This window comes from Mandrillus leucophaeus, unplaced genomic scaffold, assembly GCF_000951045.1.
Source record: "Mandrillus leucophaeus isolate KB7577 unplaced genomic scaffold, Mleu.le_1.0 Scaffold279, whole genome shotgun sequence".
NCBI classification, from domain to species: domain Eukaryota; kingdom Metazoa; phylum Chordata; class Mammalia; order Primates; family Cercopithecidae; genus Mandrillus; species Mandrillus leucophaeus.
Window position 1 is genome coordinate 2,400,238 of NW_012102909.1, and position 21,755 is coordinate 2,421,992.

Sequence of the window (21,755 nt, forward strand, 5' to 3'; positions counted from 1 at the left end):
ACTAAAGTAAGATTAAATGTAAATCATTTTAAAATTACTTGGGTAAGTGAAATGTTTACTCTTGTTCTCCATTTCCTAGTTGCAGATTATTGCACTATTTGAGTTCCTTCATAGTGCTGGTTTTTAAATAAGGAAATAAGCAAAAAAATCAATATGCTAACTTCTTAATCTATTGAATAGGTAATTAAATTAGTCCAAAATTGCTAAAATGTGTGTAGTGAAAAGTCTGCCTCCCATGCCGCCCCCATTTCTCCACTATCTCTCTCATGCATAGAGGACCCCAGAGATAACCACTATTGTTAATTTCTTATGTACTCTTCTAGACACAAGAAAATTTGAATATATACTCTCCCCCTATCCTTTTACACAATAGGTAAGTTGACTCTATTTAATAGAAATTGAATAAAAGGAGTATTTAGAAATATATGCAAAATCAGTAAAACATTCAATTTATATAAATATGTGACTTTTTCATTTCTTTTAACAGGAAAAAATTAAAGAGTACATCTAAATATATTTATCAAACATTATTTTTGAATGGTGAAAACAGTGACATTAAGATTTGTGCTCTAGGAGAAGAATGGAGCTTACACAAAATATATTTATGTCAAGTAAGTATTTTTTCTATTTGAGTAACAGAGTAATCACTTAAACTCTTAAATCATGTGCTTTCTCATCGCACTTCACAGTAATCTTTTGCATGAACACCATAGTGGTTAAATCCTCTCATTTGGTAAAAAGTCTGTAAGAAAAATGGTAAGCATTGTTAGTGAAAACTAAGTTTGGTCTAGAAAGAGATTTTGAGATTTCAGTATCATACGAGCCTAATACTACGTATTTGTCATTACTTCATAAAGTGCTTTTTTTGGTGCCTTCTGTTGATAAAAGGGGAAAAGTTGGGGAAAAATATTTAACATTAAAGTTAAGATTGTAATGTGTTTATTTTGCTTATGGTTATTTAAATTGGATAAACTCACCTGAAATGTTGCTTTGTAGTTCACATTGAGTGTGAGTGGAAAGTTCTCTCCTGGAAAATCCAGGTAAAGACAACACCAAAAAGTATAGACTAAGTCGATTTGTGTACTGAAAATATTACTACTTGCCACCTCACTTTAAAAATTCAGAACTTTCATAGCCGGCGTGGTGATGGGCACCTGTAATCCCAGCTACTCAGGAGGCTGAGACAGGAGAATTGCTTCAGCCTGGGAGATGGAGGTTGCAGTGAGCTGAGATCGTGCCACTGCACTCCAGCCTGGGTAACAGAGCGAGACTCTGTCTTAAAAAAAAAAAAAAAAAAAAATCAGAGTTTTCAAAATAGAATACAGTGTTGCTCTAAGGGCCCAAATATTTTATTCCAGATATTGGTCTAGGCACTAGGAATAAAACAACAGTTTTTATCGTTTGGAACTTATATTTTTCCTCTTTACCATTTGAGAATAATTACTGGTAAGACAGTATAGTATAAACTTTTTCAGTAAAAGTATTTGGAAAGGAATTGCCTTCTCTAACATTTTAATCATGTTTTAAAATGTGTTTTTGAGACCGGGCGCGGTGGCTCACGCCTGTAATCCCAGCACTTTGGGAGGCCGAGGTGGGCGGATCACAAGGTCAGGAGATCGAGACCATCCTGGCTAACACGGTGAAATCCCGGGCGCCTGTAGTCCCAGCTACTCGGGAGGCTGAGGCAGGAGAATGGCGTGAACCTGGGAGGCAGAGCTTGCAGTGAGCCGAGATTGCGCCACTGCACTCCAACCTTGGTGACAGAGCGAGACTCCATCTCAAAAAAAAAAAAAAAAAAATGTGTTTTTGAAACAAATTTATTTTGGCTTGAAGTATGTTGCCCAGACACTATATCAGAATATTGCTTTTAACTTCAGGATATGATTCATATTGTTTCTTTTTAATATCTGGAAGCAGTTTTGTGAACTTAAGGTTGAGAATACCTCTGTTAAAACTTTACCTCTCATGGAAGCTGTATTGATTATAGTTCAAGCCACATGCTAAAATATAAGCCCCCTGAAGACAGAAACAATATTGATTTTGTTTATTGCTATATTCACAGTGCCTTCTACATACTAAGTACTCAGTAACATTTTTAAATAAATTAGTTAATATTTGATCAATTTCAAAGTAATTCTAATTATGAGGAGTGCTATCTGGCAGATAACTAAAGACTTCATTCTATACCTTTCCAAGAATTCAGGTCCATTCTGGAAATTTCTCATTAGATTAAACTAAATTTTGGATTTTCCCTAATTTCTTTGGGAATCATTCTGTTTGTGCTGACTTGGGACTGGTTTGGTCCTTTATAGCCACTCAGGTGTACAGTAAGGATTCAACAGTTTGAATAAAAAGCTAACCAGATTCAAATAGAAATACAGGAATTCAATTTAGATAGTAATATAGGAATTTTAGTTTTTTGTCAAAAATAGTACTAAACTGAAAGTATATTTTGATACACCTAGTAGTGTCCGTATCTTAATTTCTTTTCTCCTGTAGACATATTTGGCAGTTCTTTTTCTGTTGAAGTAATAGAATGGATGAGATTAGTTAATGGATAGAATAGTTGCTTAGAATTAGAAATGGGAAAATAATTTGGAAGACACAGAAAGTACTTGATAATCGTCGACTTTTTTTTTTTTTTTTAAAGTCTGGCTACTTTTCTAGTATGTTCAGTGGTTCTTGGAAAGAATCCAGCATGAATATTATTGAACTGGAGATTCCTGACCAGAACATTGATGTAGAAGGTAACTACCATAATAATTAACTATTATGCAACAATCATAAAAACATAATCTTATTCTTTTGGTAGAAACTAAGTAATTCCTTCTAGCCTTGTAGTCTAGCAAACTCCTTTTATCACCTCAAGGTGATAATTTTATGTTGATTTACGCCATAGTTTATCAGTTCTGTCCATCCTGTCACTAATCTGTTTTGTCATGTGGGCCTTATCAGTCTGTTTACTTATCTTTGTAAATATGCCCACCTGGGATATGGAAGACGTAGGATGAAGGAAGGAAAAGTATGACCATTTTTTTAATTATGTAGAAAATCTGATAAATAATACTTATTGATTATTCCCTACTTTCTGGGAACAATAAAGGCATAAATCATGTAATATTGTTTTAGAGCTAAAAGAATCCTTAGTTGAGGAAGCTGAGGCCCAAAGGAGTTAAGGGACTTACTTTGGATCTCAGAGCAGTTTAGTGAGCCTATGTCAGACGACAGCTCTCCTCATTCCCATTCCAGTGCTCTTGCTGCTCCCCTCATTGGTGGTCCACATGGAAGTACCTGGTGCTCAATACAAAGGCAAAGAAATAGTTAAGAATATTTACAAAGCAAACCATGTGGGACATTCGTAACAGTGGCGGTGGAGGAAGGATGGACAGGCATAGATCACTGTGGGGGCTGGGCATAAGTGTGGCATGGACAGAACTCAGGAACTGTACCACATTTCTCAGTGGTGAAGTGCTGAAAGCAGCAGGGTTAAGATTATCTTTGAGTCTGCGTATTTGTACTTAACGATTGGTCTACTCAGGAGTATCTTATAAAACTTCTTCCAAGGCATCTTGGTTGTGACCACTGATGTCAAGATTACATGTTAGAAGAATGCAGCTAGATTTGGTAGAATAAACAGAAATTTATAACCTTGTTATTAAATTAACAGTGTCAACCAGTAACGATTACTAGCGTTTTTAATTAAAGAGATACTTCTGTTATCCTTTTGTGTACATACCACATTTAGACAAATGTCTTTGTGTGTGAAGACAGTCGTCGTTGTTATTTGTATAATACTTGTAATAGATATAAATATTATTTCATCCTACATGTGTACCTTGCTTTCAGCACTGCAGGTTGCATTTGGTTCACTGTATCGAGATGATGTCTTGATAAAGCCCAGTCGAGTTGTTGCCATTTTGGCAGCAGCTTGTTTGCTGCAGTTGGTAAGTATGCACATGATTCAAAGAAAGGTTCAGAATAATAATCTTTGTCTCAAAGTGTGTACTCCAAAAACAAAAATAAAGCTTAGCTTTTTAGAGTTTTTAAATAAAAATGAAACGTATAAATATGCCATTTGTTAGAAATCATTTAAAATGCCTAACCAAAAGCAATTTATTATAACTGAGGGAGTCTTAATGTCTGCATAAAATGAATGCAGGCCATTTCTGTGTAGATATCTTAGTGTGACTATAATGTGGAAAAAACTTACTTGTCTAAGGTCATTTACAGATTTCTATTCATTAATGACTTGACTCTTAAGCAGATGGCTTATGATTACTAATTAATATCATTCATGGGTTCAAATAAACATGCATTCCTACTATTTAAATTTCTCTTAGTTTTGAAAGAATTGTGTATAAATCACATATATGTATTTTAATCTACCGGCAGAATGACAGATTTGTTCATTTAACCGAAGTGTATTGAGCACTGTGTCAAACTAGACACAGAAATCCAAAGGTAACTTAAGATGTAATCCTTACTTTCAAAAAGTTCACAATATAGTATGTATGTGTGGAGAGCGGTGGGAGGGTTGATATACAAACCCAGAGGTAAAGTAAGAGCTGTTCAATATTATAGATATGATAATAAATATCCTGTAGCATTTAGTGAATGCATAAAGAAGGAAGTGGTCAGTTCACCCTGGTGGTATCACAGAGGAAAGTTACATTTCCACATTGAGTCTTGAAAGTTGAAAGTGTGTTTGTATTGCAAAGTAGGAAGAGGAGAAGGAAGAGCATTTCAGACAGAACAGAGTAAACTAAGACCTAGCGATGTGAAATCGTGGAGGATTCAAGACTCTAACAGAAACATGGCTCCTGCATAAACATAAGAAGGATTGGAGAAGAGAGGGGCAGAAGCCAGATCGTGAAAATACCGTTACACATTGCTGAGTTTAGCGTACACAGCACCTTTGGAATATTTTAATCAGGGGAAAGACGAAGTTATGTTTTAGAAGGAACACTTCAGTAACAATGTGAAAGATGAATTGAAGGAATGACGAATACAGCATTAGAGACAAAAACCTATTGCAGTCGTCCAAGGGAGGAAAGTAGGGTAGTAGCAATAAGCTTGGAGAGGAAAAAGTGGATAGCAGAGAGATTCAGGGATAATCCACTGGACTTGGTGACAGACTAAGTGTTAAGAGGAAAGGGGAGGAGTCTAGAATGATTTCCAGGTAAGTTGAAAATCCTAATGGAGTCAATGTTTTATTTTAATCTTAAAAAATTGTTTACTTTTGTGTGGTATTTTTGTACTGATTCATTTGAAATATTAGTTAATAGCTTGCTAAATATCCTTGGTTGAGATCATTTGATTTTCAAAATGTTTTGATCCTTTCAATACTTATTTCCAATAAGTATACTTTATTTTCTAACTCTGGTCCTTTTGATTTTGTTCTGAATTCACTTTCTGCGTTACTTTTATGATTTACTAACTCTTTAACTTAATATACCTGCATGATGAATATATTTCAGAAATTTGAACGAAAAGTAGTATTCTTTCCATATATTAAAGTTAGTTCACTTAAAACCTATATAAACATTTTAGGTTAAAACTTTAATGTTCATAATTTAACATAACAATATACTTGTTGTAGGTGTGTCTCTTAGATATTGTAGTTATTTTAAACTTAATAATTACTTTCTGCTAATGCATACTATTTGTTTAGGCCCATGACATGGTTAACTGACTATGTAGTCTTCTTAATTTAAAAAGAAATGGCAAAACAGACAAAATGCTGCTAAAGAAATTTGCAAAGGTCTCAGAGAGGGAAGAATAGAAAAGAAAAAGAATAGCAGTATTCATCTCTACCTGACTGCTCCCCCCACCTTCCATTTTCAAATTCCAAGTATTTAGTTGAATACTTGCTGAATTTTTTTCAGTATTTTTATTGGACTTGTTAAAAAAAAACCACAAAACTTAGATTTGCTGCACTTAATGAGTTTTCTTTCTTTTCTTTCTTCCTTCTTTTTTTTTTCCTTTTTAATATGTAAAAGCACATATCAGAGCTAATTTTTCCCACGTGAAATGGGCCTTTCCAGTGCTTATTTATATTTACAGGACGGTTTAATACAGCAGTGTGGTGAGACAATGAAGGAAACAATTAATGTGAAAACTGTATGTGGCTATTACACATCAGCAGGGACCTATGGATTAGATTCTGTAAAGAAAAAGTGAGTTACCTTTCTCATTTTTCTTCCTATCCCACTTTAGGAATTTGGTTGCTTTAGTTTCTTAAGAGAATGTATAGCTATAAGAAAGAAAGAATTAAGGAAAATTAGGATGGGGAATGGAGTTTTGTTAAATAAAAAGCCCATTTTAACTTTTGGACTAATTAGTAAATTCCTCAAAAGTGTTGTCTTTGTCAGTGACCATATGGGTTATATATATGCTTATAAAAACCTTGGTCACTCTTGGTCAAGTGTGGTAGCTAACACCTGTAATCCCAGTGATTTGGGAGGCCAAGGCAGAAGGATCACTTAAGCCCAGGAGATCATGACCAGCCTGAGCAACATAGGGAGACCCCATCTCTACAAAAAATTTAAAAAATTAGCCAGGCATGGTGGCATGCACCTGTGGTCCCAGCCATTCTGGAGGCTGAGGTCAGAGGATTCTTTGAGCCCAGGAGGTTCAAGACTGCAGTGAGCTGTGATCATGCCACTGCACTTTATAGTACATTTTCTATTAAAATTGTTTAAGAAGTAGGCCTGATAGACATTATATCATTGCAATGACTGACAGTCCTTCTAACTCTTGAAAGTTGCAGTACCTGTTTTGAGATTTTAAAGGTTATAGTAGTATGCAGACCCCTTGATAAACTATTTAACACAAACTCAAAATGAAGTTTTAAAACTAGAAATGCTCTCATTAATATAAAGGAAATATTCTCTTAATAATATCCACTGACAAAAATAATACTAAATTTCCTATTGTTAAGTTAAAAGTTTTGAGCATGTTCTGGCAAGATTAATATTCTGATTTTAACTATAAGTCCTACTTAATAAATTGTAAATACATGGTATGTAATGTAATAATTATATGTTTTAATTTCAGGTGCCTTGAATGGCTTCTAAACAATTTGATGACTCACCAGAATGCTGAACTTTTTAAAGAACTCAGGTATTTGAATTTCAAGTAACTTTATAATTAGTCATCCTAAAATATTGTTTATCATTTGTTAAAGTACGTAACATTTTTGTAGAACACAAAAATATGAAAAAGCAAACAATTTAATGAAAGGGCTTGACTACATCCATAAGCTGAAGAAATGCTACACAAACTTATTTCTTTGTTGTGAATAATATAATGGATATTATGTCTACCGTTTTAACCAATTTTAATAGAAAAATGCATTACTGTTATAAGACTATAGAAAAGTTTCAGGTTTTGCCAGACTTTTAGAGAATTTAAAAGGTATATTTTTAAAATCATCTTTATTATTGAGAAATAAGTTTGAAGAAACTGTTTTGGCCTTTTTTTTTTTTTAAACCTTCAAAAACTTTTCATGTTGATCGGTTTTCCCACTAGAATGAATTCTCTGATGTGGCGTAACAAATGTGTGGCTCCTATAAATGTACATTTTTCCGTCTCTGATTATTTCACTCCTTGAATTCAAATCTGTAATCCCAGCTACTCTGGAGGCTGAGGCAGGAGGATTGCTTGAGCCATGGAGGTCAAGGTTACAGTGAGCTGTGATTGCGACACTGCACTCCAGCCTCAGTGTGAGTGAGACCCCAGTGAGACCAAGTTACCATAGTTCTTCACTGTCACCTCCTGGTACAAGGTCTTCTGAACCAGGTCAAGGTATTCCCACTCCTGATGACAGAAGTCTATGGCCATGTCCCTGAATGTTACGAATTCGCAGGCCATGGTTTTAGACAAGCAAAAGCCAATCAGTCCTCAGGGTTTCTCTACCAGAAAAGCAGATTTAGGAAAACCTAGATCTGTAATCCCAGCTCTTTGGGAGGCCAAGTTGGGAGGATTGCTTGAATCTAGGAGTTCGAGATCATCCTGGGCAACATAGTGACGTCCCCTCTCTTTGAGAAAATATCAGTCTTCCTTTAAAAAAAACTTAGCACCACACAGGGTCCCATGCAGGCTTCAGGCTGGGGCTGCAGAGGCTCCCACAGTCAACTGCGCTGCCTTCATCTTCAAGCGGGACCCGCAGAGCCAGAGGTCCTGGAGATGGAGCCAGAGGGCCAAGATTTCTCTGTCACCTGTGGACCATGTAGTCCAAGCTGGAATAATAGGACCGCAGTCACCCGTGAGAAATGGATTCCAGGGTTCTAAAAACCTACAAGATATATGGCGGTGACAATGAGGACTGCCCACCACCCAAGCTATATAGCAGTCTTTCTTTTTTAAAGAGATGGGGGCCTTGCTATATTGCCCAGGCTAGACTCAAACTCCTGGGCTCAAGCAGTCCTCCCACCTCAGCCTCCAAGTAGCAGGGATTATAGGCACATACCACTGCACCCAGGTTAGTTTGGCTTTTTGGATTAAGTACGCATATTATCCATTTATTCCTGCAGCAAGTACTTCCTAACTGTTCATTATGTAAAGATGTTCTGTTTGTGGCTGTGAAGGATGCAGAGATGATTTTGTCATGGTCTCTTGCTGTCAGGGAACTTATTTATAGTAATGGGACTAAGGTATTTGTGATGGGTCTGAGAAAATCTGGCTAGCAGTGAAGTTTTGAAGACTGGTTGGCATTACAGTCATTTTCTGGCTTGCATTTACTTGACAGCGGTGCTTTGTAGACAGGGATACAAATGTGCCCAGGAGTAAGTGACTTTCTGATGGAAATGTACAAAACTAAAGTCAAACATTGCATAGCTTCCCGGGATGTGAATTTTACTGATTTTTTGTTGTTGTTGTTGTTGTTGAGGTGGGGGAGAGGTAAACATTTTTATGTTTAAATACATTATAGAATAGAGGGAATTCAAATTTCCTTGAACTCTCAAGATACCATTTATAGAAATGTTATTTTTATGGTTAGACCACCACCTAGATCATTGGGTTTTTTCCTTTCTTTTGCCTTTACGAGGTAATTTGGTAGAGAAGTGTGAGAGACATTCATCACCTGGTGATATCGAGGCATAAATAAATCACTGTAGAATGTTTGATTTGAAAATCATTAGAAACACTTTAATACAGTCAACCCTCCATATCCATGGGTTCTCCATTTGTGGATTCAACCAACTGCTGATTGAAAAGATTTGGGGGAAAATCTTTAAAAAATGATAACAAAAAACCCAATATTGTATGACAACTATTGTATAACATTTACATTGTAGTAAGTACTATAAGAACACCTAGAAATGATTTAAAGTATATGAGAGGATGTGCATAGGTTACATGCAAATACTGTGCCATTTTATATAAGGGCCTTGAGCATAGAGGATTTTGGTATTTGTAGGGGGTTCTGAAACCAACCCCCCACAGATACAAGGGGACAACTCTAATTTCTCATTGAGCTTTTTGAAAAAGGAGCAGGATCCTCTTAAAAACCCACATGCTCTCTTGGCTTTTTGTGGCTCAAAGAAAGAACAAAGGAAAAGCAAAACAAAACAAAATAACTGATGATGTCATTTTCACTCTAAATAGCACATGTTTCTTGATCTTATGCTCTTGAATAGTACTAAAACCATAGTTTATGACTAAGCAATTCTCTTAAGCCTAGAGGTTAAAGATTACTTTGACGATATAGCTGTTCTAGTGTCTTTTTTTTTTTTTTTTTTTTTGGAGACAGTATCTTGCTCTGTTGCCCAGGCTGGAGTGCAGTGGTACAGTCTCGGCTCACTGCAACCTCCACCTCTTGGGCTCAAGTGATCCTTCTACCCCTTCAGCCTCACAAGTAGCTGGGACTACTTTTTTTTTTTTTTTTTGGTACACAAGGTCTCACCATGTTGTCCAGGCTGGTCTCAAACGTCTGGCTTCAAATGATTCTCCTGCCTCCCAAAGTGCTGGGATTACAGATGTGAGCCACTATGCCTGGCATTTTTTTAAAGAACAAAACAAAACATAGAAGTGGGATGGTGGAAGGCAAAAGAGGATGGCTGTCATTTTATCAGCGCATACTGAAAATTATCATATGGAACCTTGCTTTAACTTGATTAATCAGCAGATCAGAGCTCTTTGTTTCCCTATCAGTGTGAAAAGGACCTTTCACAGCACACTATCTGAATTAAAAGTATCCTTGTATCCAGATAGATTGTTTTCTAAGATTCTTTGTCTTGGGCAGAAGGACTGCTGTCATTTTTAATTCCACGTATTTTTTAAAAGAAAGACAAAGCTTTTAGTTCCACCAGGATCCTTTAGCCTGTGCCTAAAGATAAGCTCACTCCCTCTATTTATCCTTTTCAGTATAAATGTCATGAAACAGCTCATTGGTTCATCTAACTTATTTGTGATGCAAGTGGAGATGGATATATACACCGCTCTAAAAAAGGTACTGACATAATATGATGTCATATTATGCAAGGATGTCACCTCAGCACTGTGTATAATGGTGAAAAACTGGAAACAGTGTCCAGCAATAAAGGGATGGTTATAAATGTAGGAAAAGGAAATAGGCCAAAACATTAAAAAGTCTTTATATTTAGGGATTTGGTATCATTAGTGATTTTAACTTTATTTTTTGTACTTTTCTATGGAATACTTTTCTGTTTTTTCCCAGAGTTCTCTTTAACAAAAAATATATTGTTGTTATTTATTTACATAATCAGAAATGTTTTATATCATTTTTAGGAACGTTTTCAAAGTTGAGCTTCAGTTAATGATGGTATTTTTAGAGACACTTTTTCTAAGCAATGTTGAAATTTTTCTTTCAAAAGCTTGTTTGCATGTCTGGCATATGTTTTACTTCATCGTTTTGAAAAGTTTCAACATTTTAAAAATCTAATTTTATTTTCACAACTCTTTGAAGATACAGATCAGCCACTATTCTTTCATGTAGATAGTGAGACTCAGAGCAGGCTTGAGGCAGAGACTGGATCTTGGGAGTCCCAGTCCATTGCCCTCTTCGTACTGCATAATCCTGCCTTTACCCTTTTGTCCCCAAAACTGTTGTGAGTATTTAACACAGTTGTGAAACGTCAGACTGAGACACTTTCTAGCTTATCTCATAGAGACTCTTTGTTTGTTTGTTTCTATGGTAGAGATGAAATTTTGTTACTATTTTCTTCAAGGAACTTTACTATCTGGGCTATCCAGTCTTTTAAAAAATTGGTGCAGAGGTCAGGCACAGTGACTCACGCCTGTAATCCCAGCAATTTGGGAGGCCCATGCTGGCGGATCGCTTACGGCGCAGAGTTCAAGATCAGCTTGGGTAACATGGCAAAAACCCCTGTCTACAAAAAATACGAAAGCTTAGCTGGGTGTGGTGTTTGTGCCTGTAGTCCCAGCTACTCAGGAGGCTGAGGTGGGAGGATCACCTGAACCTAGGAGGTGCAGCCTGCAGTGAGTTGTCACAGTGGCATTCATTTCTGTTGTTATAACTGCTTTTTGCCAGTAATGATAAGTGCTAATACTTACAGGGTGTTTACATGCCATGCACCATTCTAAGTATTTATATATATTAAATATTTTAGTGTCCTATGAGGTAAACATATTATCATGCTCATTTTACAAATGAAGAAATTAAGGCCCAGAGATATTAGGTAATGTGCCCAGCTCTTAAGTGCCAGGTCCAGGATTTAAAAGTTTTTGCTCTTACCTGCTGTGCATATTATCTCAGCAGCAATAAGACAAAGAAGCTTCTTTTTCCCGTGTTAATTTCTTGCTTTTATAATCTCATATAGTATTTAGTGAAATTGAGTTGTTAGTCAGTAGAATAAGTTAGTATAAAATTACTAATGTAATATACATATTAGACCTTTACCTTTTTAATACAGTAATCTCCAGTGAGTTACCATAAAGACTTCTCAAGGATTGGCTTACTCCTTAGCACCCACATCCAATTTTTATCACTGGACTGTGATTTTTTTTTTCTTTTTTCCTCGAGACAAGGTCTCGCTCTGTCACTTAGACTAGAACACAGTGGTGCAATCATGACTCACTGCAACCTTGACCTCCAGGGCTCAAAAGGTCCTCCCACCTCAGCCTCTTGAGTAGCTGGGACTCCAGATGCATGCCACCATGCCCTTTTTTTTTTTTTTTTTTTTCCATAGAGGTGGAGTTTCACCATGTTTCCCAGGCTGGTCTAAACCTCTCTCAAGTGATCTGCCCGCCTTGGCCTCCCAAGTGCTGGGATTATAGGTGTGAGCCACAGCACCCAGCCATTGGACTATGATAATGCCATGATAAATTGAGTGCTTATAAGCATGTCATCTAATAGTTGTACTTTCTTTTTTGCAATTGCTGGTAAAGTAGAAGTTAAATTTTTTAGCTATTATATTTTAAGGTGAAAGCAATCTGAAAATGTAAAATCATAAAATGATGAAATTTCATAATTGTTTTCTTATTTAATTTTTTTAACCCAGTGGATGTTCCTTCAACTTGTGCCTTCTTGGAATGGATCTTTAAAACAGCTTTTGACAGAGACAGATGTCTGGTTTTCTAAACAGAGGAAAGGTAGGCCTGAAGTTTTTGAGAACTTGTCTTTTAAAAGGAAATTTATTAAAATCAGGCCCCGTGAGAACAGAAAATAAATAAATTAATTAATCAAATGAAATCAGGCCCTGACTTGTTTATAGACTTAATTTTAGAGCTTAGAGAAAACCTTAGCAGTTATCTACTTCAGCCTCTCATTTACAGTGAGAAAATCAAGGCTAGATAAGAAAAATGCCTTACCTATCATTATCTGAATTGTTACTCCTTGAACTATCACCATACTCTTGATCCCCCAAAACGATTGTTTTTCCCATTATATCACCAACAGATCTTGTTGACTGCATTTGTCTTGACCACACTGAGTCTTCTCTAACAAACTATACCCTGTCAGGCAACCATTCTTAACATGGGGGCCATAGATAGGCTTTCATGTGTCACTGACCCCCAAAAGTGGTTACAGAATTTGATATGTGTGTGTGCTGCTGCATACATTTGTGGGAGGAGAGCTTCCATGCCTTCCGTCGGATTCTCAGTAGAGACTGATCTAAAATTGGTTAAGATCAACTGCTATAAGGTCTTATCTGTACAAAGAAGGGCATGCAATGTAAAAAATACATGTGTGTGTATATTAAAATGTATGTATGTTATTTTTTACTTTGCTAAAACATATCTAGAAAAAGCATTTTTTATGGCTGTCAGGTGCAAAGAACTGGATAAATCATAATCCTTAGTTCATGAGTTGCTTAGCTTATAGCCACCTTTTTGGTTTATTTTTAATACGTTGAGCCTTTATGACCTAATCTTGGAGAATTAGAATATCAGTAACTTCAGTCTAACTCATGTGCTTCTTTTCTATTGTGTCCCTCTGACTTTTCCTAACCACTATCTTGAACTTCGTGTTTATTCTTTTGCTTTAAAAATATATATTATTGCACCAAGTATATATATCTTAACATATATTACATAGTGGTGTGCTAATAAGCTGACTCTGAAAAAAACAATCCCTGATTAGTACCATTTTTTAATTCCCATGGTACAAATTTTCCCATCGTGGCTGATTGATTGCAAACTACCAACATGACATCACTTTGTGAAAAAGGAGATGTACACAGTCAGCTCCTATAAGCCAGCGGCAACACGCCACTGGGTGATGTATCATTTTGTTTTAGTTGTTATGGAACTATGTCACATTGTGGCCTTAATTTTAATTTCCTTTATAACTAAAGAGATTGAACGACCCTTAATATGGTTATTAGCCACATGTTTCCTCTTCTGTGAGATATCTGTTTAGGTATGTTTCCTATTGTAATGTCACATTTGTCTTTTCTTACTGATTTGTAGGCTTTCTTTATATATTCCTGATAACTAATACTTTGTCGTAAATACGTTCTGCACTTCCAGTTTGTAGGTCATCTTTTTAATTTATTAAAGATGTCTTTTTGGTTGGTGCCGTGGCTCACGCCTGTAATCCCAGCACTTTGGGAGGTCAAGGCAGGAGGCTCACTTGAGCCCAGGAGTTCAAGGACAGCCTGAGCAACATAAAGAATTTGCAGGGCAGCCAGGCACGGAGGCTCATGCTTGTACTCCCAGCACTTTGGGAGGCTGAGGTGGGCGGATCACAAGGTCAGGAGTTGGAGACCAGCCTGGCCAACATGGTGAAACCCCATCTCTACTAAAGATACAAAAATTAGCTGGGCTTGGTGGCAGGCGCCTGTAATCCCAGCTGCCAGGGAGCCTGAGGGAGGAGAATCGCTTGAAACCAGAAGGCAGAGGTTGCAGTGAGCCAAGATTGCGCCACTGCACTCCAGCCTGGGCAACGAGCGAAACTCTGTCTCAAAAAAAAAAGAATTAGCAGGGCATGGTGGTGTGCACTTGTCTGTATTCCCAGCTACTGGGGAGGCTGACATGGGGGGAGGATCACCTGAGCCTGGGGGGGTCGGGGCTGCAGTGAGCCATGGCCAAACACCACTGCACTCCAGCCTGGACAGCGGAGTGTGAGACCCTGTCTCAAAAAAAAAGGAAAAAAAAATGTTTTTTGATGAATAGATGTTCTTAATTTTAAAATTTCCTGCTCTTTATAGCTTAGTTAAATTCATTTTATAGAATTATTTTATGTAGTTAGATTTCCTACCTCAGAGCCAGATAAATTATTTTTCTGTAAAACTCTTGAAATAAAAATATGTAAAGAACCATATCAGTGAAATATAACTTGATTTCCTTGAAGAACAAAAATACTAAACTTGTATCTTAAATCATGTTACATTATGGCAATTAAAGAGGGACTAGGGAAATTATAGAGGAGAAAAGTAGGGGAAAGCATTTAAATAAACAGAAGAGAGAAAAACTGAAAGAGGGCCGGGCGCGGTGGCTCAAGCCTGTAATCCCAGCACTTTGGGAGGCCGAGACGGGCGGATCACAAGGTCAGGAGATCGAGACCATCCTGGCTAACACGGTGAAACCCCGTCTCTACTAAAAAATACAAAAAACCAGCCGGGTGAGGTGGCAGGCGCCTGTAATCCCAGCTGCCAGGGAGGCTGAGGCAGGAGAATCACTTGAACCCAAAGGCGGAGCTTGCAGTGAGCTGAGATCCAGCCACTGCACTCCAGCCTGGGTGACAGAGCGAGACTCCATCTCAAAAAAAAAAAAAAAGACAAAAGAAAACCGGAAAGAGACAAGGATGGAGAAGAAGTTAAAAAGACAGAGGGACTCAGTAGAAACAGCAGATGTTAGGCAAATGTTGATAGAACCTTATGATCATTTGTGCTTCAGATAGATCCACCACAGCGATCAATCAAAAGAGAAATTGCCCTGTAGCCTAAGTGGCAGAACCTAGAGAAGCAAGCTGTGGTCCACTTCTGGTTTCCCACTTGAGGCTCTCCCTCCCAGCCCCTGAGGTGTGAAAGTTTACAGTTCAACATAACTTTTCAGGGAGACATTGATTGCACAAACCAAAATGTATGTCTAATGCTCTTGTTTTTCCGTGAAGATTTTATAGAGTCATTTTCAATAGTTTTTAAATTGTAAATAAGATGCTTACTTAGGAAATAGGATAGAAAAAAACACTTGTGATCCCTCACTCGTTATATTTTGGTGTCTGTCTTTCTTTCTTTCTTTCTTTCTTTCTTTTTTTTTTTTTTTTTTTTTTTTTTTTTTTTTTTTTTTTTGAGGTGGAGTCTTGCTCTGTCACCCAGGTTGGAAGTGCAGTGGTGCGATCTTGGCTCACTGCAGCCTCCGCCTCCCAGATTCAAGCAATTCTCCTGCCTCAGCCTCTCAAGTAGCTGGGACTACAGGTGCATGCCACCACACCCAGCTAATATTTTGTATTTTTAGTAGAGATGGGTTTTTGCCATGTTGGCCAGGCTGGTCTTGAACTTCTGGCCTCGAGTGATCTGCCTGCCTCGGCCTCCCAATGTGCTAGGACTACAGGCGTGAGCCACCACACCCGGCATATATTTTTGTATATTTCTTTTAAGTTATCTTAATTCTTTGACTTTTCAGATCTATATGGATCAGGACTACAAGAAACAATAGAAATTTAGAAAGTTTTCTACACAATTATACTTAAGGATTGCTATTGAATTTGGCTGATGGAATAAGTATGGCCACATGTTGTCCAGCAAGCAACTTTAAAACATTTTTTTTGGTTCTATAAATTCTTACAGAAGTAAATGAGCCAGTCTCTTCTACAGCCTTGACGAAAAGGCTTCGTGAGATATAATCACCAGATTTCTATGAGACAATCCAGAATTAGATTTTTATGTCTTGTTCATGTGACAGAACACCTGTAAAAACAAAATGGTATTCTCAGCACACCCCATGAAATTGGCACATTTAATTCAACGTGTGAACTAGAACCAATGTTGTTATTTTTAAAAGCAAGAGATATAAATCCACCGTCACACACCTGTTGTATAAATAAGCAAAGTTAAGTATTAATTTTTTTAATGAATTTACTGCTTTCTTGTTTGCTTTGCTGACTCTAAGCAGGTGCCAAGGGAATACAAAAAATATATGAGATAATGTGGAAATTCTTTTCATTAACTTGGCTGTCTTTTTACAATTTTCAGGAAAAAAATATTTTAGTGAACACCTTTTGGTCTACAGAAAACCTGTATTCTATATGAAGCATGGTTTGAGACATAATAGTCTATAATGGCAACTGTCTTGTTTTTCTCCTTATCCTTAATAGCAACAGGACTGGATGTACATACTCTCCTGGGTGTATGTTGTTTAACAGAAAACATAGACCAGGGCTCATGCACAAATACCTGTTTGATAGCAGTAACCCTAAACCTTCCTTCTGACTCATGAAAGCACACTGGAATGTAACTGAGGGTAATTTTTGGGAATAACCTTAAATTCTCCCTAAAAGAAAAAAAATTATATACTTCATAAACTTGAATTATTCTATTTTCTTTTCTTTTTTTGAGACAAAGTTTCACTCTGTCACCTAGGCTGGAGTGCAGTGGCATGATCTCAGCTCACTGCATCCTCTGCCTCCCAGGTTTAAGCAGTTCTCTGCCTCAGCCTCCCAAGTAGCTGGGATTACAGGCACCCACTACCACGCCTGGCTAATCTTTTTTGTATTTTTAGTAGAGATGGGGTTTCACCATCTTGGCCAGGCTGATCTTGAACTCCTGACCTCGTGATCCACCCGCCTCGGCCTCCCAAAGTGCTGGGATTACAGGCATGAGCCACCACGCCCGGCCGAATTATTCTGTTTTCAGTATTATTATGATTATGATTATGATTATTATTATTATTATTTATTTTAGAGACAGGGTCTTGCTCTGTCACACAGGCTGGAGTGCAGCGGCACAATCATAGCTCACTGCAAGCTCTAACTCCTGGGCTCAAGCAATCTTTCCATCTCAGCCTCCTGAGGAGCTGGGTCTGGTCTGCAGACACATGCCACCACACCTCGCTAATTTTTTTATTTTTATTTTTTGTAGAGATGGGAGTCTCACAATGTTGGCCAGACTGGTCTTAGACATCCTGGACTCAAGTGATCCTTCCACCTTAGACTCCCAAAGTGCCAGGATTACAGGTGTGAGCCACCGTGCCCAGCCTTTGAATTATCTTAATAATAACTGAATACTACCTAACTGTTGCAAAACTATGGCTACAATGTCTGTCTTTTATTTAATTTTGTTTTATTTTATTTTATTTTATTTTAATAGAGATAGCATCTCACTATGTTGCCCAGGCTGGTCTCTTAACTCCTGGGCATAAACAGTCTGCCAGCCTCAGCCTCCCAGAATGCTGGGATCACAGGCGTGAGCCACCACGGCTAGCCATACGTAGTCTTTCTTATTTTGTATTTCAATAGAGAATTAATATGTTAACTAGTGTTCATTACATGTAGCTGAAATGTAACTTAAAAGAAATTAAGAGATAGTCTTTGTCCTGTGTACCTTACCCTTGAGTGAGGCTTTTGGGCTCCAGAGTTTCACTGGCCTGTTCGGTTCCTGGGAGGGGGATTCTGGTGAGAGTGTGTAACCCTAAGTACCTTTCTCAAGCCTTCCTTTCCCAACTTGCTGCGCTATAAATGCCAAATGCCCAGAAACAGCTGAATTCCCAGCCCAGAGGTTTCATTAGGACCAAAGTTAATTTCCTGGGATTTTAAAATAAATCTCCGTATGTTTTTATCTGTAAACCTAAGGTTTATAAAATTCTCGAGAACTTTAAAACTACCTTATTTTGTATTCTAATAGATGTGAGTGTATGTGTGTATCTCCCGTCCATCAAAACATTTAAGAATAATAGGTTTGAAAAGAATGACTGTTTAACTTACATGGTTTTTTATAGATTTTGAAGGTATGGCCTTTCTTGAAACTGAACAAGGAAAACCATTTGTGTCGGTATTCAGACATTTAAGGTTACAATATATTATCAGTGATCTGGCCTCTGCAAGAATTATTGAACAAGATGCTATAGTACCTTCAGGTAAGAGAACATAATGAATTTGTAATTTTAAGTAATATATTTCTGATTATAACAGTAATATAGATCATAGAATAGAACAAGGAAGTAGAAATTATTATTAATCCCAAAAAGGTATACATGTTTATTCCAAAGTGGAATCATACTATAGAGGTAATTTTCCATGCTTACATATCATGAGTATTTTCCCATATCATATTTCATTAAATACTCTCTAGAATATTTAAATGATTATCTAGTATTCTGTAATATGGATGTTCTTTAATTTAATAAACCAGTACATGATTTTGGATCAGACTTTTAAAAATGACTTTTGAAGTATTTAAAGATCATAACTGATTTTTCTATTAGTGCTCCTTAAATTTGTTTATTCTGGTTTTTTCTTAAAGTCTTAAACTTCATGTTGAAGCAAATGTGTCTTTGCTAATTATAATTTAAATTTTTTGAAATAACTACTGATTTACCTGAGTTAAATCTCTAGTGCTTGTGAATAATTCCATTTAGTACTATATATACATATAAGAAATGGAAAATAGAATTTCTGTTTGAAGATTTATATGTCATGTTTGCAGTAATAATTAGAGTTACAGATTTGTGTAAAAAGTTGTGACTTTTTTTACACCTTAATTGTGACATAGCTGTATGTTTATAGATTTAAATTGTTCCTGAAATCTGTATACTTATTTGGAAAGGAATTGAAGGGAAAAAAAACTTAGAGTTAACTCTTCTGGTATATTTGGAAGTGGTGCATTTTTATAAAATCACTTCAGCAAGTTTATAGATGCTGTTTAAATCACAAATTCTCTGAATTTTACATTCCTTATAGTATAGCAGTTCTATAATAGTTTTAGTATCTGTTAAATACCAGGCTCTAGCAATGATGTAATATTAGATGCCAAAGCCAATTACATATGCCACTCTAACTGTACTTCCTTTTAAGGCTTTTTGCAAATGACTTTTGAAGGAGATTGGGGAAAAGTTTGTTCTAAAGTGGTTTAATTTAAGTGTGCCTGTGATGCAAGTGGATAAGCTTTATATTTTTGGATTGCAAGATGGGTACAAGTATTTCTAGTCTAAAATAGTTTATTCAATATAGAATCAGAAAGAGTTTAGATCCTGTATTTTCTGGCAGATGTCAGTCGTTGTTACCATATCTTACAGATAATTATTTACCACATATTTATCACATTGTGAAGGGACAGAAGGAAGCCACCTAATTCACATTATTGAGATAGATTGATATATGCTGTCAGTAGAAAGGTATCTTAGATTTGAAATGAGTTGAAATTATTTTGATTAATCAACCTAAAACTTGATCATTTTTCAGAAATAGTGCCAAATGTGTTAACATTAATCAAAGTTAGGCATTTGGCAATATGGAGATTTTGAGTACATCTGTTTGCCAGCTTTAGGTAAAAAATTTAGAAACATGTTTAATTAAAAGTTGAATTGGGACTTTGTATAGAAGCACTTTATTTTAGGATTCAACTGTGTCAAGCACTCTACTTTGTGCTGAGTACTGCTGCAGAGCATTCTACAGCTCTCGTATTGGTGTCACTGCAAATTGACATTTCAACACTAAGCTTGAACCTTGGGACTTCTTATACTACTTTTAGTTCGTTATTTCTCTTTTTCATTTCCTTCAGCAATTATATCAATTTCTGCCACTCTGTTCCAACTTTCTACGCAATTACCTCATTGTCAGTTGTGTGAAAATAAGTTACTGAAAATGAAAAAGTATACAAATCCATGTAATAAATTCAGAAAATAGCTTCAGAACTAGATTTTTATGTTATTATACATAAGCGTTTTTGAACCAGGCTTCTCCATAATTTTGCGTTACTATTTTCTACCTAGATGCTCTATACAGAGTACTCCTATTTGTCCATGTAGGAATTTTTACTATGTAAATGTTTGGTCACTCATCTTCATTATCTACATCTGATTTATGTGTTTCATAAAGTAGTTCAACTTGTAGGCTTAGTTTTTTGCTATAAGCCATATTAGTTTTAAGTGGATTCGTGTGAGTGTATGTATACCTGAAGATACACTTTTCCCTTCACTTAAACAAAAAATGCTGGGCAAATTAGGAAGTATCTTTTTTTGCTTTTTAAAGTTCGTAAACGTAAGACATGACATTTTCAAATAATATTGTTTTAGAGGTCCCCTTTCCATATTCTTTGTGTAAAACTAGGGAAATAATCTAAATAAATTCAGTCTCATGTATCTCATTTATTCCATTGGGAAAATACTGTGTTTATATTCAAAACTGCTGTAGACCAGATCTCAGCTGCAGATCGGATCCATGACACTGTCAAATACCACCCTGGCATGCCTATTTTATTTTTCGCCCTGTGGCCTGGAGAGGGGCAGGCGGGTAGAGGCAGAGTCTTGCTATGTTACCCAGGCTCTTCTCAAACTTCTAGTCTTAAGCAATCCTGCCGCCTCGGTCTCCCAAAATACTGGAATTACAGGCATGAGTCACTGCACCTAGCCCCTATTTTGAGTTTTTGTTTTGGACCTTGGTCTGATAAAGTTTAAAATAAGTGCTGAAACATATTACTATTTAGTCAAAGTTTAGTCTACATAGTCGAAGTTTCTTGAAGGCACTTTTTCAGAATCTTTCCAGCCAACAGTAGCTCTCTGCCAAAAAGGATTCTGGCAAACTCTGCCTCGTGTTTCTTCCTTTTTGGAAATGATTGCATACAAACATATTGAAAACTCTGTGTAAAGGAACCTGCTTCACTTCTTTTTATCCCATATTTTACCAGGGATTCTTTTTTTTTTTCCTTTTGCAATGCTATTAACATTGCATTTGAACTTGTGTTACATTGACTTACTTTTGGAATGCTGCTTTTAAGACATGGGACCTAGAATCCTTGAGCTACCAATGACCAGAAAGATTTGAAGTTTGACTTTTTACTCTTTTGGATTAAGCCATGACAAGAGAAACAAAAATATGTACTCATGTTTTTAACTTGTTAAAATGCTTTTGGTTTTAAAGGAGGTTATACAAAAATTTTGCAATTTAAATTCTAAAACATTTTTGGCCGGGCACGGTGGCTCACACCTGTAATCCCAGCACTTTGGGAGGCGGAGGTGGGTGGATCACAAGGTAAGGAGATCGAGACCATCCTGGACAACACAGTGAAACTCCGTCTCTACTAAAATACAAAAAATAAGCAGGTGTGGTGGCACATGCCTGTAATCCCAGCAACTGGGGAGGCTGAGGTAGGGGAATCGCTCAAACCCAGGAG

At 36.7% G+C, this 21,755-nt stretch overlaps 1 protein-coding gene across 1 annotated transcript in view; it reads left to right on the plus strand.

Annotated features, from left to right (window-relative positions):
• The window catches only part of GMCL1 (germ cell-less, spermatogenesis associated 1), a 52,526-nt gene that overhangs the window by 8,381 nt on the left and 22,390 nt on the right, over positions 1-21,755 (plus strand). Inside the window, exons 2-9 of the mRNA XM_011985018.1 lie at positions 488-611; positions 2,651-2,747; positions 3,847-3,944; positions 6,064-6,176; positions 7,057-7,122; positions 10,369-10,453; positions 12,486-12,576; positions 18,364-18,501. Coding sequence (XP_011840408.1) covers positions 488-611; positions 2,651-2,747; positions 3,847-3,944; positions 6,064-6,176; positions 7,057-7,122; positions 10,369-10,453; positions 12,486-12,576; positions 18,364-18,501 — 812 coding nt within the window. The remainder of the gene's footprint in view (positions 1-487; positions 612-2,650; positions 2,748-3,846; positions 3,945-6,063; positions 6,177-7,056; positions 7,123-10,368; positions 10,454-12,485; positions 12,577-18,363; positions 18,502-21,755) is intronic.